General features: G+C 45.7%; 1 protein-coding gene across 1 annotated transcript in view; it reads left to right on the top strand.

Moving 5' to 3' along the window:
- LOC113426783 (IgGFc-binding protein-like) overlaps nucleotides 1–15,333 on the top strand; it is a 28,650-nt gene extending 13,317 nt beyond the window's left edge. The window contains 7 exon segments of the mRNA XM_087970395.1: nucleotides 1,346–1,649; nucleotides 1,652–1,906; nucleotides 4,795–5,399; nucleotides 6,602–7,175; nucleotides 8,746–8,945; nucleotides 11,692–12,072; nucleotides 15,049–15,333. Coding sequence (XP_087826521.1) covers nucleotides 1,346–1,649; nucleotides 1,652–1,906; nucleotides 4,795–5,399; nucleotides 6,602–7,175; nucleotides 8,746–8,945; nucleotides 11,692–12,072; nucleotides 15,049–15,333 — 2,604 coding nt within the window.
- The last annotated feature ends 1,233 nt before the right edge of the window (nucleotides 15,334–16,566 follow it).

The following is a 16,566-nucleotide window of genomic DNA, read 5'->3' as shown; positions in this document are numbered from 1 at the left end:
TTTTAATACTCAAGCCTTCTGCACTCCACAGCCAAGCAGAGATGGCGCTAAGAAGCTTTGAGTTGGCTAGAATTTGATTACACAGAGCTTTTAAGTTTCTCCTGCCAGTGGTCATTCTTTTACCTTCTGGTTCTCCAGCTTTTTCAACCTGTATTTTCAATGCTGGGTAGTCTTGTCTCCTGATCAGAATATAAGTGCAAGTTCTGGGGCTTGATTCTGGTATATATCTACAAAAGTGGATAGCAGTAAAGAATATTTGTTGTGGGGACGCAGTGGCTCAGTGGCTAAGACGCTAAGCTTGTCAATCAGAAAGGTTGGCAGTTTGGTGGTTCGAATCCCTAGCGCTGCGTAACCGAGTGAGCTCCCATTACTTGTCCCAGCTTCTGCCAACCTAGCAGTTCGAAAGCATGTAAAAAATGCAAGGAAAAAAATAGGGACCCCTTTGGTGGGAAGGTAACAGCGTTCCGTGCACCTTCGGTGTTTAGTCATGCCGGCCACATGACCACGGAGACATCTTTGGACAGCACTGGCTTTTCAGCTTTGTAATGGAGATGAGCACCGCCCCCTAGAATTGGAAACGACTAGCATGTATGTGCGAGGGGAACATTTACCTTTACCTTAAAGAATATTTGTAGCTCAGGGTTGAAGTAAGGTGATGCTCTCTGAGCTTGGTTATTTTCTTGCAGATATTCCACGAACCAAACTAGGTAACTGCCAAACAAGTTAACAGAAACCAGCCCAACCAAAGAACCTCCAAGATTACTCCCACCAAGACTGAAGATGAAACCAGTAGAATATAAACTGAGAGCAAAGCCCACTCCTTTCTAGCCTTGATGATGTTACCTAGTTTGGACAATGAAACATCTGAAAGTAAACATCCAAGCTCAGAAGGCACCAAGGACCCCACAATCCTCTTCCTCTTCTTCCCCTCTCCTCCTCCTCCTCCTCCTCCTCCTCCTCCACAATCCCCTTTCCCTTCTAGCACTGATGATTTACCTAATTTGGGTGCTGAAACGTCTGCAAGTAAACAACCAAGGACACCAAGGAAAATTGAGTATATCAACTGTCTTCCTGTAAGAAAGATAACACATCTGGCTGATCCCTGATCACCTCTCTATTTCCTACTGGGGAAATTGTCTTAATGGAGAATGCCAGAAAAAAAAAAAAAAGAGGTTTCCGGCAAAAGAGGGACCTGCAAGGGCCTGATGTATTTTCAAGGTGGATATCTTTATGCTCTACCAGGTTCCAAGATCTGAATTGCTGCTTCCCTAAAAGACTTGTTTAACCTACATATTGCAAAATGTTTTTTTTTTCTCCCTCTCTCTCTTTCCCCCCTGTTTTCCAGCTGAACGGCTTACTGATCAACCTGCCCTACAATGTTGATTATAACAAAATTTCCCTCTACCGCCTGGGATGGGATATCGTGATCATGACTGATTTTGGTTTAATGGTTACCTTTGACATGAAGAACAATATTCGTGTCACAGTATCTGGAAGCTACAGGGGACGGACCTGCGGTCTCTGTGGCAATTTCAATGGGAAAGTAGAAGATGACGTGATGCAACAAAGTGGAATGCCAACAACGAATCCAGGAGAATTGGGCAGAAGCTGGAAGATCTGGGATATCCCAGGGTGCCTTGAGAAGGAACGTCCTGTGTGGACATGGTGCATTTGGAGTACATGCAGAGAACGAGTAAGGAGTGTGGGCTCCTACTAGATGTCCACGGCCCTTTCAAGAGCTGCCATAGCAAGGTGCCACCTGAGTCATACTTCAAAAACTGTGTCTTCGATTACTGTTCCAGTAAGGGCAACAAGAATATCATCTGTCACATTATCTCCTCTTACGCTGCAGCTTGCCAAACATTAGGGATCCAGATTTCCAAGTGGAGGTCCTTCCACTTTTGCAGTAAGTGAGCACGGGCTTTCGACAGGTGGTTCCCGACTTACGGGCACAGTTGCAACCCAAATTTCCATGGCTAAGCAATGGCGGTTTTTAAGTGGGAGTCATGCCTGATTTCACAACCTTTCTGCCATGGTTATTGAGCGAATCGCTGCAATGTTACGTGAATCACATGGTCATTAAGTGAATCCAGCTTCCCCCCCCCCTCCTTTGACTTAGGCTAGGGAGGTTGCAAATGGTGAACAAATGACGCCGGGACCAGGGGTGGGTTTCAAAAATTTTAGCAAAGAGTTCTCTGCCCGGTTATTGGGTTGACGTGGCCATGGTGGGCGTGGTCTAATCAGCCTCCTGCACCATGGTGGGAGTGGCGTTTTTGCCTTCCCCGGACTCCGGAGGCTTTTCTCGAGCCTCTGGGAGGGCGAAAACTGCCTCCCCGGACTCCGGAGGCTCTCTGGAAGCTGGAAACAGGCCCATTTCTGGCCTTCCTGAACTTCTGGGAGCCCCGTTTTTCGCCCTCCCCAAGCCTCCATGCATACCCTGCACTTACCTGCATCCAAAATGGGCTACGTGGGGACTCCTCAGAGGGGAGGGGAGGAATGGGTGGGGCCAGCCAGGAGTGGGATTTGGAGGTTCTCCAAACTGCACAGAATCTTAGCTAGGGGCCCTCCCGAACCCTTGTAAGCCCCTAACAGCCCATCCCTGCCTGGAACCCCACAACTCTTGTTAATACACGCTGGTTGCCAAGCGCCCAATTTTTCATTACGGGGATCCTGCCAATGGTCATAAGTGAGAGGGCTGATTGCAAGTCGCTTTTCCCAGTGCTATTGTAATTTGGAATGGTCACTAAATGGATGGTTGTAAGTTGAGGTTGTAAGTTGCCTGTATAAGGTTCATAGTTTGTGCAAATCTATACCCACCCATTTCTGTAACCGTTTGACAAAAATGTTTTTGTGCAAACAAAACAGTTTTATACAAATTTGGCCAATCTATAGGTTGGGGTCAAAAAAAAAAATCACTCTGCATCAAGATCTAGATTAGTTTTATATATTTCCTTAATGTCCACGATTTTATGTACTGGAGAACAGCATCACACGAGGTAAGGAAAGGATATATGCTTCAGTCTTATGGAAACAGATCAGAAAAACACATTAGGTCAGTTCCTACTGAAATTTGTGATGAATGAATTATATTCACATCCATAGCAGACTATTTCTGGATAAGAAGCTTGTAGAAATTTCCCACCAAGAAATGATGAGCAAAGCAACAAGCAAGCCGCTTCTTTTTCTGAGTGAAAAAGATATGAATTATTCATTTTAATGAGAAAGTGGCTAGGGAAATAACATTCTTGCTCACCTTGTCTAGAAGCTGGGTCAGCCCAAAAAACCACTGTGCTTAATCATTATGAAAAACAGAACGTTAAACCGGATCAAGGTACAGTCATCCATATATTCCTAACTACAGTTCCTAGCAGCCTCCGCTTTGCTTTCATATCCAATGGCAAAGACTTGGGGGAATAGCAATTCTAGATGGGCAATCCTTGGGTTGGCTTTTAGCAATAGCACTTAGACTTATATACCGCTTTATAGTGCTTTACAGTCCTCTCTAAGCGGTTTACAGAGTCAGCCTATCGCCCCCAACAATCTGGGTCCTCATTTTACCCACCTCGGAAGGATGGAAGGCTGGGTCAACCTTGAGCCTGGTGGGATTTGAACTGCCAAATTGTAGGCAGCTGGCAGTCAGGAGAAGTAGCCTGCAGTACTGCACTTTAACCACCGCGCCACCGAGGCTCCTTTTGTTCTAATAAGCAGGTCTATTTTCATATCTTTGTTCCTAGCTTCAGATCAGAAGGGATATTTTGATGATCTTCCTGGTCATCCAGCTAAAAACAGACTGGCTTAATATGTTACCGTCAGATGTCCTTGATTTTAACTTTCCTAAATCAGATATTGAAAAGGGCATCTTCACATCTAGAAGGTACCTGGAAAGCAATGTATTGAAAGCATGTCTAAGTGTTTTGCAACGTTTCCAGAGGTGGTATTCAGCAGGTTCTGACCAGTTCTGGAGAACCGGTAGCGGAAATTTTGAATGATTTGGAGAACCGGCAAATATCACCTCTGACTGGCCCCACCCCCATCTATTCTCTGCCTCACTGATTGGCTGGGTCTTCTTTGGTTGCCCTGCACAGGAGAATGGAACTGAAAAGCAGGTTGGGGAGGGAATGGAGATTTTACAGTATCCTTCCCCTGCCACACCCACCACGCTACGCCCACGGAACTGGTAGTAAAAAAAATTTGAATCCCACCACTGAACCTTATGATATGTGGACTTCAACTCCCATGGCTGGCTGGGGGATTCTGGGAGTTGACATCCACACATCTGAAAGTTGTCAAGGTTGAAAAACAATGGTTTTAAGAAGACAGAAATTAACATATCTTCTTCCTTTGATGATCAAACAAGTAAGAGATTAAGAAAACTGAACCTATAGCTCCAATAAACAACCTGGGAATCTTTCAATAATCTAAACTACCAATACTCAATCTTTCTTCATCAGCTATACCATACGCAACTTATTTCAGTTGTGAAGCCAAATCTTTGGGGGAGGGAGGGGGAGCAATAGTTTCCAATCAAGATTCAAAGGGAGATTAGGTATATGATGTAAATTAGTTTGATGTAAGAATAGAATATTAAAGTAAGAGTAATGAATATGTATAAACTATAATGGTTATTGCACAAGATACGTATACTCAGATGGCACACTGTTCAAATGAAAGATGGAATGTTTGTATAAATAAAATAAAATAAAATAAAAAAAGATTCAAAGGGAGATTTAAGAAAATGTGATACAACAAGACTGTCTTCTGCAAAATACATCAGTGTCTTCTTGTGTTCCCCAGAACCTGACTGCCCCCCAAATAGCCATTATGAAGTCTGTGCCAGCCATTGCCCGGTGACCTGTCACATCCTCTTTAATCCAGTCCTCTGCACTACCAACTGCCGAGAGGGATGTGAATGCAACCAAGGTTTTGTCCAGAGCAGTGACCAATGTGTCCCCATCTCACAATGTGGCTGTGTCCATCAAGGTCTGTACTACAAGGCGGGCGAGTCTTACTTTGTCAATGGGTTTTGCAAGGAGCGGTGCACTTGCCATGTCGGTGGTATTATGGAGTGCCACCGATCCTCCTGTGGACCCCACGAGGAGTGCCGTGTGGTGGAAGGCATCCAGAAGTGCCATTCAGATGCTCCCAAGAAGACCGGGATCTGTCACGTCGCTGGAGACCCTCACTACATCACCTTTGATGGTGCCACCTTTGACCTTCAGAGCAACTGCACTTACACGCTGGCGAGGAGCTGTACACGTCAACATTCCCTTCCGCCTTTCTCAGTCAATGTACAAAATGAAAGGCGGTCCAGGGGCAAAATCTCTGTGACAAAAGTTGTATCTATCACAGCCTACCAAAACACCATTTCTCTCTTGCGGGAAAAGAGAGGCATTATCCTGGTAAGAAGATATAAATTGAAATATTATGAGTAGAGATGGGTGGGTTGCTTTTGGTTGGGAGCTTCAATAGCAGGTAAGTTAAAGTGCCAACTCATTAAAATATTTCTTTGGACATTTAGAGTTGCCAACAGAAAGGGTAGCAGCTTGCAAAACCGAAAGTGCATTCCATAGATGTTTTCATAGATAGTTTCCAGGCGACTGAAGTTTCTGCCATGCAAAATTCTAACTGGAGAGTATGATTGATGATTCTTGGCTATGGATGAGTCCCACTGGAGAATATGAATTATGATCCACCCAGGGGGTGGGGGAAAACCAGAATCAAGGGTGACAATGAATGATGTGCTTCAGAGTCGGCTACACCCAGGCAGCACTGGCATGTCTTCTTTGAGCTTTGAAAATCCGGCTAGAGACTCATGATTTAAATGGAGGTAACTACCGGAGCCCTGACATAAAGAAGCAAATGGTTGTATTAGCTACAAGGCAATGAAAATATTGAGGATGTACATGTTGAGATGTCCATATGAATATAACAGAATGTGAGTGGAGAATGATTCTAGCTATACCAGACAGTAAAAGCTTAGAGGGAAGGTAGGGCATGTTATGGGTCCCATCGATTAGGGATGTACACCTGAGGGATCATGAAAAAGGCCCTTCTCAGTGCTGCCCTCTTCTCTATGGAATATCATTCCCGCCCCAAGATATGGGTGGTCCCTACCCTGTTCCTTTTCCAAAAGGCCCTAAAAATGTGGTTTTCTCAGTGGGCCTGTGGACCATGAATGGAGACAAAACTGATCAGGAGGTTATTTGATTGTAATGCTGCTACCATGTGTGTGGTTGGGTATGTGTGTGTGGAGAAGGTAATGTTGTTGTTTTTTAATCTGGTGGATGTTTAAGTGTTGTAACCCTCCCAGAGTCACCTATGTGTGAGTTGGGCAGCTGTATAAATCTGTATAATAAATGGACAAAAGTGACATGTTCTTTTAGACCAGGGGTCCCCAAATTTGGCAAATTTAAGACTTGTGGACTTCAACTCCCAGAATTCTCCAGCCAGCATAGCTGGCTGGAGAATTCTGGGAGTTGAAGTCCACAGGTCTTAAAGTTGCCAAGTTTGGAGACCTCTGTTTTAGACAAATCAGGAGTAACTGATCTTTCTTCTTCCAATTGTCTTCTTGCTTCGATCTCATTCCTTACCAACGCTACAGGTGAATGGTGCCATGACCTACTTACCTTTCCGCCTTGAAAGTGACAGTATGTGGGTCTTCTATCACGGAGACAACATTGTGGTTCGGACAGACTTCGGCCTGTTTGTGTCTTTCGATCAACTCTACCACCTGATTGTCCAGGTGCCAGAAGCTTACCAGAGCCAGATGTGTGGTTTATGTGGCAATTATAATGGGCATCCCCTCGATGACATCTCTCTGCCCACCGGCCAGCCAGCCCTTAGCGTGCAAACCTTTTCGGCTGCTTGGAAAGTAGCTGCTCCATCTGCCGCCTGCACTGAAGATTGTGCCTCCGTAGTGTGTGGTGCATGTCAAGAAAGCCGGAAGGCCAGCTACGTACACAGCACCCAGTGTAGCATTTTGCAGTCCCCCTTTGGACCTTTCAGTGCTTGCTATTCTACCATCAACCCTACAGACTTCTACAACAATTGCGTGCATGACCTTTGCAAGGCAAGGGGGAACCCAGTTATTCTCTGCCGAGCTGTCCATAGCTATGTTGCGGCTTGTCAAGCAGCTGGCATCCAGATCAAACCCTGGAGGACAGCAAACTTCTGTCGTAAGTCTTCTCCCAGGAAGACAAAGAGTGGGAGCATCTTCTGAGGCAGAGTAGGGAGAATGTGTTCTGACCAAGGCTTCCGAGACCATAATTAAGCACACGCTCAGTTAAAATAATTCCTGTTTTATTTCAACGCTGGGAATTATGTTCATTCCCAGCCGGTAATGAGTCTCAAACAGTCCCTCGAGATAAGCATCCACCTTTCTTTCCTGTGAAGTGCTGCCAACAACAGAAGTGCCAAATGAACTATAAAAAAAAAACAACTGAAGGACAAAGTCCACACAGAGCTTCAAGGTTTAGTCCAAGCAGAGTGAACATCTTTGCTTCCTGCAAAGGTTTCTCAACCTTTGCACTTCCTTTATACCTTTATGGGAGGAGCAATCACCTCCAAGCTTTACTCCCGAGTCACCCCTTTTGTCTTAGCTGCTCTCGCCATCTAGCAGCTATGCGCACACGAGCACTGGGAACAGGCTCCCCTTGTTCCTCTGCCTTGCTGCTGCCAGACTCCGGAGGCTCCAGAGGCATCCCCCCACTCCCAGATGGTCTTGGCCCCATTTCTTTATCAGATGAAGGACCCTCATCCGAGTCCTCCCCAGACTCCTGGACTGATCCCTGTTCTTCCCCACTGTCCAATTCTGCTGCCATCTGCACAGGCTACCGGTGAACCACAACAGAATGGGAGGTTTGCAGTAGTGGCAAATATCTGTAGCTCAGGTGTAGGATGAGAGTGAAGGCTCATTCTCTGAACTTGTGGGTTGGTTTCTGAACGTTTCATTACCAAACTAGGTAACGTCTTCAGCGGAGTTTGGGGAATGTCAGTATCCATGTTCTTCTGTTTATAAGGGCTTCAGCTGTGGGTGTGTCAAGTGAGGGTCTTGTGATCAGTCAGGTGTGAGTCATCAGTGAGACTCTTGTGATGGGTCTCATAATAAGGAGATTACAGGGCATAAGTCAGGCAAAGCCATACCAGGCACATCGATTGTCCATTTCGGAGTTGGAAGACGTTTCTTTGATAGCAATTCAGCTTTAGGTGTCCATGTTTCTTCCCCCAATCACCCAACATCTGTCCTCCCTTTATTGTTGTTATTATTGTTGGTTGTACTCAGCCAGATGTTTAGACTGGACTTGGCTTTTTTTTTTCCATCCAGTTATCCAATGCTTCCCCAGGAGTTGAGATAGGCAGATGTCACCTGATGGTATTAAAGAGTATTTTTCAATCACCCATTTGAGAAGCCCTGATTTTAAACATATGAGTTGACCTCATTCTAGCATCCACAAGAGAACAACTCACTCTGGCAATAATGTTTTTCTCCTTGCAGGAGGAAATCCGTTGCACATTATTTGAAGAAAAGCTGTAGCTCGAATGGGGAAAAGTACATGGCTTTGCCTGCAGGAGATTATTAGTTCAAGCCCAAGCAATGTCAGATGAGGTTTCATTTTGGCTATCAAGCTAGTCAGTATGGAACTTGAGCAATCTCTGTTCGAAAATACAGCTTCTCAGATTGCTCTGTGGCTGCTGCCTATAGTACATTCCCTATTCAAGTAAACTAGTCCTGTTTCTTTCTTGCAGCTATGAAATGCCCAATCAACAGCCAGTATGAACTCTGCACCCGGGCTTGTCCCGTCAAATGCAAAGAGGCAACTGTCATCACGAAGTGCCCCAACCACTGTGCTGAAGGCTGCCAGTGCAAAAACGGCTTCTTTATGGCTGGGTACCACTGTGCCCCCATCAGTCAATGTCGCTGCTTCCACAAAGGCAGGTGGTTTAAGGCAAGTGAAAGCAGAAATTATTTCGATTGCAAAGTTTAGTTTTATTTATTTAGCTTTTCTTTCCCTTTTCTTTTTCAGAGGGGTGGTCCAGGTAGCTCTCGAATTACGAACACTTTCTTGACTGAAGTTACAACCAATCCCCTAGAGATCCTTAGGATCCAGTTCCAAAGTTCCAATGCTCCCCATGTGGCTGCATTTTGGACACTTTTGGACACCCAGCCCGCATTTGCAGCATCCGACAATCCCGTGGCCATGTTTTTATCATTTTTGTGTGTGTGCTGAAAACAGGTTTTGGGGAAAACAGGCCCAGAGTTAACAATAATGACTGCTGGAACAAAAAAGTCATAAAATTGGGTCTGTCACATGGGTGACACTACTTTACAACTGTCAACTGACTTACAACTGTAATGAGCAGGCTCCATTATAGCAGTAGCACTTAACCCGATATGCAACTTCACAGTACTTTACAGCCCTCTCTAAGCAGTTTACAGAGACAGCATATTGCCCACAACAATCCGAGTCCTCATTTTATCAAGCAACTATGGAAGGCCGAGTCAATCTTGAGGTGGTCAGGATCGAACTCCAGACAGTGGGCAGACTTAGTCTGTAATACTGCACTCTAACCACTATGCCACCACAGCTCCTGATGGCTAGGTTAGAATAAGAGGATAGGAAGGTGCAGCTAAATGATTTTTTCCCTCATTTTGCATGAACAGGATGTAATGAGTAGTGGAGGGAGACTCCTGGGTGACTAGACAATGGTTAGTGGGGGGTAAAAAAACTGGCTCCCTTGTCTCCTGATCCCTTGAATCTGGTTCTGCCTAACATTATTGCAGCCATTTCCAGCTAGGCAAAGCCCCCATTTTGTGAGAATGGTGTAGCATGTGCTGAAAATCCCCAAAGTGCCCACTTAATGTTATTTATTCATTCAATGTCTATAGCTGCCAACTAAATGAGCCTGGGTGACTTAATCTCAGAAGGATGGAAGGCTGAGTTAACCTTGAGCTGGTCAGGATAGAACTCCTGGCCGTGGAATGCAGAGTGAGCCTGCAATACTGTGTTCTAACCACTGTGCCACCGGGGCTCTTAATTATGGTTTGTTAAGTCAAGGACTACCTGCAGCATAACTTTCTGTCTTCTCCCAGTTTTCCTCATAAGAGTCTATGAAGTAAGCTGAGCTGAAAGGAAATGACTGATTGACTCAATAAAAGAATCGAGCAGGAGACGTCTAGTTACAACTTGATTTTGGCTTTCTGCCTTTTCCGTTTCAGTGATGCACGTTGAATGCTTCTGCAGAGTTGATGATTTAAGAAGCAGAATAGCATCTGCATAGTAGAAAATGATTCTCCAAAGTAGAAGAACTAGAGTTGTACGAAAGGGGTCATATGGATGGATCGGGGTTGCCAGCAAACAGAAACACGTTGGCATTCTCACTGCTGCACCCCAAAAGAGTAAAATATTAAAGGATAAGGAGGAATGAAACTTGGCTCAATAGCAGTAAATGTGAGAGAGATCTTGGAGTCCTTAAATGTGAGCCAGCAGTGTGTTGCAGCTGCCAAAAAAGCCAGTGCAATCCTAGGCTGCGTTAACAGAGGGATAGAATCAAGTTCACCTGAAGTGTTAGTACTGCTTTATGATACCTAAGATCACACTTGGTATACTACATCAATGTTTGGTCACCACCATATAAAAAAAGATGTTGAGACTCTGGAAAGAGTGCAGAGAAGAGCAACGAAGATGATTAGGGGGAGGCTAAAACATATGAAGAATGGGTGCCAGAATTGGGTATGTCTAGTCCAGTGAAAAGAAGGACTGGAGATCACATAGTAGCAGGGTTACAATATTTGAGAGGTTGCCACAAAGAAGAGGGGGTCATCCTGTTTTCCATTGGAAGGCAAACAAGAAGCAATGGGTGGGACTCAATAATCAAGGAAAGAAACAACCTGGAACTAAGAAGAAATTTTCTGACAGTGAGAACAATTAATGAGTGGACTGAGTTAGCTCCAGAGTTTGTGGGTGCTCCATCACTTGAGGTTTTTAAGAAGAGAATGGACAACCACTGGCTGAAATAGTGTAGAATTTCCTGCTTGAGCAGGGGGCTGGACTAGAAGACCTCTAAGGTCCCTTCCAACTCTCTTAGTCCGTATTCTATTCTGAATGGAAAGAAGAATGAAAATGAAAATGGGAATAATGATGATGCCAAGAGAGACAGTGGGAAATCAGGGATGATCCAGATGAATAGAAATTAAGGACTCCATGTATCAATTCCAATTGAAGTGAAGGGTTGATAATTAGATATCAGACGGTCTTGCAAATATGCAATTATGCCACTGTAATTGTGATCATCATCTTGTTAATGTAAGATATAAATACACCCTGCCATGGATGTTGGTCATTTCTTAGCTGTCACCCCGAAACCTGCTGTACTTTTTTCCTAAGTAAATATTTTATTAATCATATTTCCACTCATTACAGCATTCAGGTATTGGTATTCACTCATATTGACATAGTTTCTAATTATATAGGTTACTATTCTATTTATTGTATAATTATTGCTACATTTAACTTGTAACACTATTTGCAGATGTATATACCGTATTTCCCCATTTTACTATAGCTCGTGTAACAACTTTACGTCTGTTTCTAGCCACTTATACCATATATTCCAGATCTTACAGTATTCCGTTTCTTCTCTGTCTTTTAATTCCATAGTTAATCTATCCATCTCTGCATGTTTTTATTGCAGCCTGGAACTCCAACGATCACATCCAATTGCATGGAGAGATGTACTTGTGAACATCAAGGTCATCTGACATGCACTCCATTCCCGTGTGCAGCTGGAGAAACTTGCGCACTGCAAGATAACAAGTGGGTCTGTGTCCGGAAGGAGGGACACTGCACTATTGCCCATGAACACATCTTCACCTCTTTTGATGGAGTATCTGGAAAGCTTCCAAGTGAAGGATCCTTTGAGATCACAGCCCTTGTCAACGCGAAGTCAAAATCCTGGTTCCGAGTGGTGGTGCAGGTGAAGAAATGTCCCCAGTGTGCAACACCCAGTGTGGTCTCTGTCACTGTCTACTTCCACAAACTGATTGTGCTGGTGAATAAGGATAGCTCAGTCTTGGTAAGAAACCACTACTGGCAGATGATAGCGCTCATGTTTTATTCACCTACCGTACTCTACTTATAGTCCTATCTATCTCTTTCTTTCTTCCTTCTTCTCCTTCTACATACAAAATGTACGGGATTGCTAATCACCTAATTGCCTTTCCTTCTCCCTTTCCTTTTCACCTAGTTGTCTCTGTCTGACCCAGACTGCCACAGCTAATGAACAAATCAATGAGGTGTAAATTTTATAATGAAAGGTGCCCGTAGCAACTGAGATCCAGCTGCCGTGAAGTTATAGTCTACATACTCTTACAAAGACTAGGATGTAAGACAGAGATCAAATGAATGAAGGCAAAGCTACATGTCCCAGGATAATATTGCAGGGTCCGATCTGGGTCAGTCACTGGGACCAGAGGTATAATCTCCTGAGCTTTTGGACTTATTCTGGAGCCCATCTTCAAGGAATTTCTCTCTAGCAGAGTATGCACTTTCGGCTATTCTGGGTGTGGTATTTATATGGTGCCTGTTGTGTGTGGCCTTTTTAGGTGTTGATTGGGGGTATTGATGGCTTGCTATTAAGTTGTTGGCTGTTGTTTCCTGGTGCTGTTAAGGCCCCACCTCCTAAGATGGCACTTGAGTAATGAGGGGCCCATTTCCCAGGCGTCAACCACTTCCGCGACTGTTTTTATACCTGCTCAGCCAACAATCTTAGTAGCCACAAGATTGAATGTATACATCACATATTTAAATGTCTAGGAGTTAGCATGGCAATTTAAGATGGAAGAACTTGGTGCAGGTTGATAAACCAAGGGGATGAAGCTGGTGAGAATTAGGAAGAAAAGTCTGGAAGAATTTGAACCAGAAACAAGAAGAGAGAGAAGTAGATTGACAGGTAGATAAATCTGAGGGCAGAGGCAGCAGACTTCAGGGGGGAAACAAGCCAAAGCTTTGTAGGTTTATAATTAACTCTTGAAATTCTAGTGGAAGGCTCAACTGCACCCTACCACCCAATTCATCCATTTGATCTATGGCAGGGGTCCCCAACCACCGGGCGCGGACCGGTACCGGGCCGTGGAGCACTCTCTACCGGGCCGCAAAGAATTTTTTTAAAAAATGGCGGCTTTCTTCACCTTCGGTGAATGCTGCTGGGATCAGGGATCAAGGACACAAATGAAAGAAGGGGAGGGAGGAAGCAACCGCCTGTCCTGCTCTCTGGGTCAGCTCTCTCAGTCTCTCTCTCGCTCCTCCACCAGCACAGGAAGAAACTGCTTCAAAGAAGCGGGGGCTTTTCCTGTCGCCGAAGCGCCCGTTTCTCCCCCACCCCCACCCTGTTCGCCCGCTCGCCCGCCCGCCCGCTCGCCCGCATACAAGACGCTGCTGGATTCAACCCAGTGCTCCTTCTGCCTGCCTGCCTGCTTCGTTAATGGTTGAATCGGAACAGCTTCGGCTGAGTAAAAGAGCGAATAGTTATTATTCTCAGCCGAAGCTGCTCCCAAACAACCAGAAACTAAGGCAGGCAGGCAGGCAGGCAGAACGGGACACTGTGGATTGAGCGGGCGGGCGGGGTGGGGTGGGGGTGAAACGGGCTTTCGAATAGCTGCGGCGACAGGAAAAGCCCCCCTCCTTCTCTCTCTCCCCCCGGTCCTTGCAAAAATTTTCTGCTTGAAACCGGTCCCTGGTACAAAAAGGTTGGGGACCACTGATCTATGGCAGAGGTCACCACATCTTTTGGACCTCAGGGACCACCAAACTCATAATTTTAAATCCTTTGGAATGTTGACTGACGGTGAATGTTGAATGTTGACTGACGGTGGCTTGCTGATGTTGGTGGGAAAGTCGGTCCCATATTCCAGAGCTGCAGTAGCCACAGGACTGGCCCTTTGGTCATCCCAGAGCAGCTGCTCCTCCACCCGGGTACACCAGCCTGCCATGGACTGGAGGAGCTGCTCTGGGATGACCAAAGGGCTAGTCCTGTGGCTACTGCAGCTCTGGAATATGGGACCGACTTTCCCACCAACATCAGCAAGCCAACCCGGGGCGGATTTCTCTCCCCTGCTGTTGGTCTTACCTTCCAGTTCCAGCTCTCGTGGCTCTACTCAGGGTAAGGGTTTGTACTCGGCCAAAGGGTGGGGGCCAGCAGGTGGGTGGGTCATGTGGGCGGCGCAGCCTTGAGTTCCCACACAGCCTGGATTAATTGTTTTGGGGGGAGTGCTTGAGGGGGGACATTTTTCTGTGGACCACCAAAATTTTCTCATGGCCCACCAGTGGTCCCCCACCCGCCAGTTAGCAATCATTGATCTATGGGATCTCTTGCAAGGCTTATTAATCCCTCCTGAAGGCCTCTGTGCCCTGAGTTTTATATGAAGAGGATCCAACAGGAGTGACATACTACTTGAAATATCCCGTCTCTTTCTTCTAAACATAAAAATCTGGAAGTTAATTTGGACGTGGTGTTAACTAGTATGTAAGACTTTTTAGGCTGCACAGCAGGCTTAACTGGTACAAACAGGGGTCTTAAGCTTAGTTAGAGTAAACTTAGTTAGTCGTGGCCTAGACTTTTGAATGAAACCAGATTATTTGGTTAATTTATGATTTCACATATTCAGCAAACTTAGAAAATGGGTAATTCAGTAACCAGATTTTTCTGTGCAACGCTAGAAGAGAAGTGAAAAGATTCTGATAGCACCTTTTGACAAAACTGCATAATGTGAAATAGCAGAAAATGGAACGAGCCAATGCAACTCTTGGCAGTAGAGTGTTGAGTTTTAAAAGAGAAATGTAACAGAAATGAAGAGACTGAGAACTACCACGTGTTGACCCAAAGGGAACTGTAAATTTAGCCAACATGGCATTCTCTGGCTTGTGGTAAGTACTGATTTTCTAAGGGGAATTGCCACTTTCTAGTATTCTTATTCACCTCTGGTTTCCTCACATATCTTCCACAATTCAGTACACAATGTCTCCAGGAAACCTGTGGATTTGCATTTTCTAGGTGAACGGGCATCCTGTACACCTCCCAGCTCAGCCTTCCAAGAAGGTATCCATAACCCTGGTCCAAGATACGGTGATAGTGGCACATGAATCAGGTGTACGGGTTCTCTATAGTTCTGGGGGTGACTTAACAGTGACAATCAGCGCAACCCTGGCCAACAAAGTGTTCAGATCCTGCGGGAACTTCAACGGTAATGGTGCTGATGACCTGAGGCTCCCACATGGGAAGAAGGCCCACACCATTACTGAAGTCCTAAACTACTGGATTGTCAGAACAGGAATATAACAAGGTATGTTAAGGATAGAAACGTCTTTCTTTCTTTTTCTTAACATTTTTTCCTAATTTTGCTCTCTTAATTTAACCCCATCTTTAGACAATCAGGTGGATACTAATCCAGCACAGAACCAATCTAGAACTAAGGAGAAATTCTTCCTGACAGAAGAATTAATCTGTGGAATGACTTGTCTTCAGAAGTTGTGGGTGCTCTAACACTGGAAGTTTTTTTTAAAAAAAGAGATTGGACAATAATTTGTCTGAAATGGTCTAGGGCAGTGATCCCCAACCTTTTTATGCCGCGGCCCGGTACCGGCATCAGCTGGGCGCCGCGCCCAGTACCGGCATCAACTGGCGCCGCCATCTTTTTGACGAAAAAGTGCTTCTGGTGACCTCACTGGAAGCACTTTTTCATCAAAAAGATGGCGGGCGAGTGCTCCGGTGAGCTTTTTCGGTAGAAATGGCTTTCACCCGGAAAAGCTCACGAAGCGAGCCGCCATCTTTTGATGAAAGCCTTCCGTGAGCTTTCTACCCGGAAAAGCTCACCGGAAGCACTTTTTATCAAAAAGATGGCGGCGCCCAGCAACCAGCGGCCTGGTAAGACTTGTTCCGCGGACGGTGCACGGTCCGCGGACCAGCGGTTGGGGACCCTGGTCTAGGGCAGTGATGGCGAACCTTTCTGTTGTGGTGTGCCGAAAGGGTGTGCGCGCCAGCACCCCACTCCCCATGCGCATGCATGCACAACTCTCCTGCCCCCTTACCTGCACTGTACTGCATGCGCGCATCCCAGCTGATTTTTGACCCATTTGAGGCCATTTTTGCCCTCCTGGGGGCTCGAGGGAAGCCTCTGCAGCCTTTGGAGGCCAAAAAATAGGTCCGTTTCGGCACTTCCGGTTTCAGCACTTCCGGTATTTTTGGAAGGCCTGTTTTTCGGCCTCCAAAGGCTGCAGAGGTTTCTCTCAAGCCCCCGGGAAGGCAAAAAAGGCCTCAAATGGGCCGAAAATCAGCTGGGAGGCACACATGCGCAGTGCAAGTACGTTTGGCTGAGGTTCCCATGCCTGCACAAATGGCTTTGCATGCCACCTGTGGCACGCATGCCATAGGTTCGCCAACATGGATCTAGGACAGGGGTCTCCATCCTTTCCGGCTTTGCAGTGGAGGAGGGAGAGGGCATGGTTCCATACAAGCAGCGGGCGTGCACACTCCCATACGTAGATCCATTTGCACAAGAGGTAGGTCGATGCA

Source organism: Notechis scutatus, chromosome 8 (genome assembly GCF_049901735.1).
Source record: "Notechis scutatus isolate UNSWTSFEM ecotype Mainland chromosome 8, rNotScu1.2, whole genome shotgun sequence".
Classification (NCBI taxonomy): Eukaryota; Metazoa; Chordata; class Lepidosauria; order Squamata; family Elapidae; genus Notechis; species Notechis scutatus.
The sequence above is the reverse complement of the archived record's forward strand: the minus strand, read 5'-3'. Positions and strand labels throughout refer to the sequence as shown.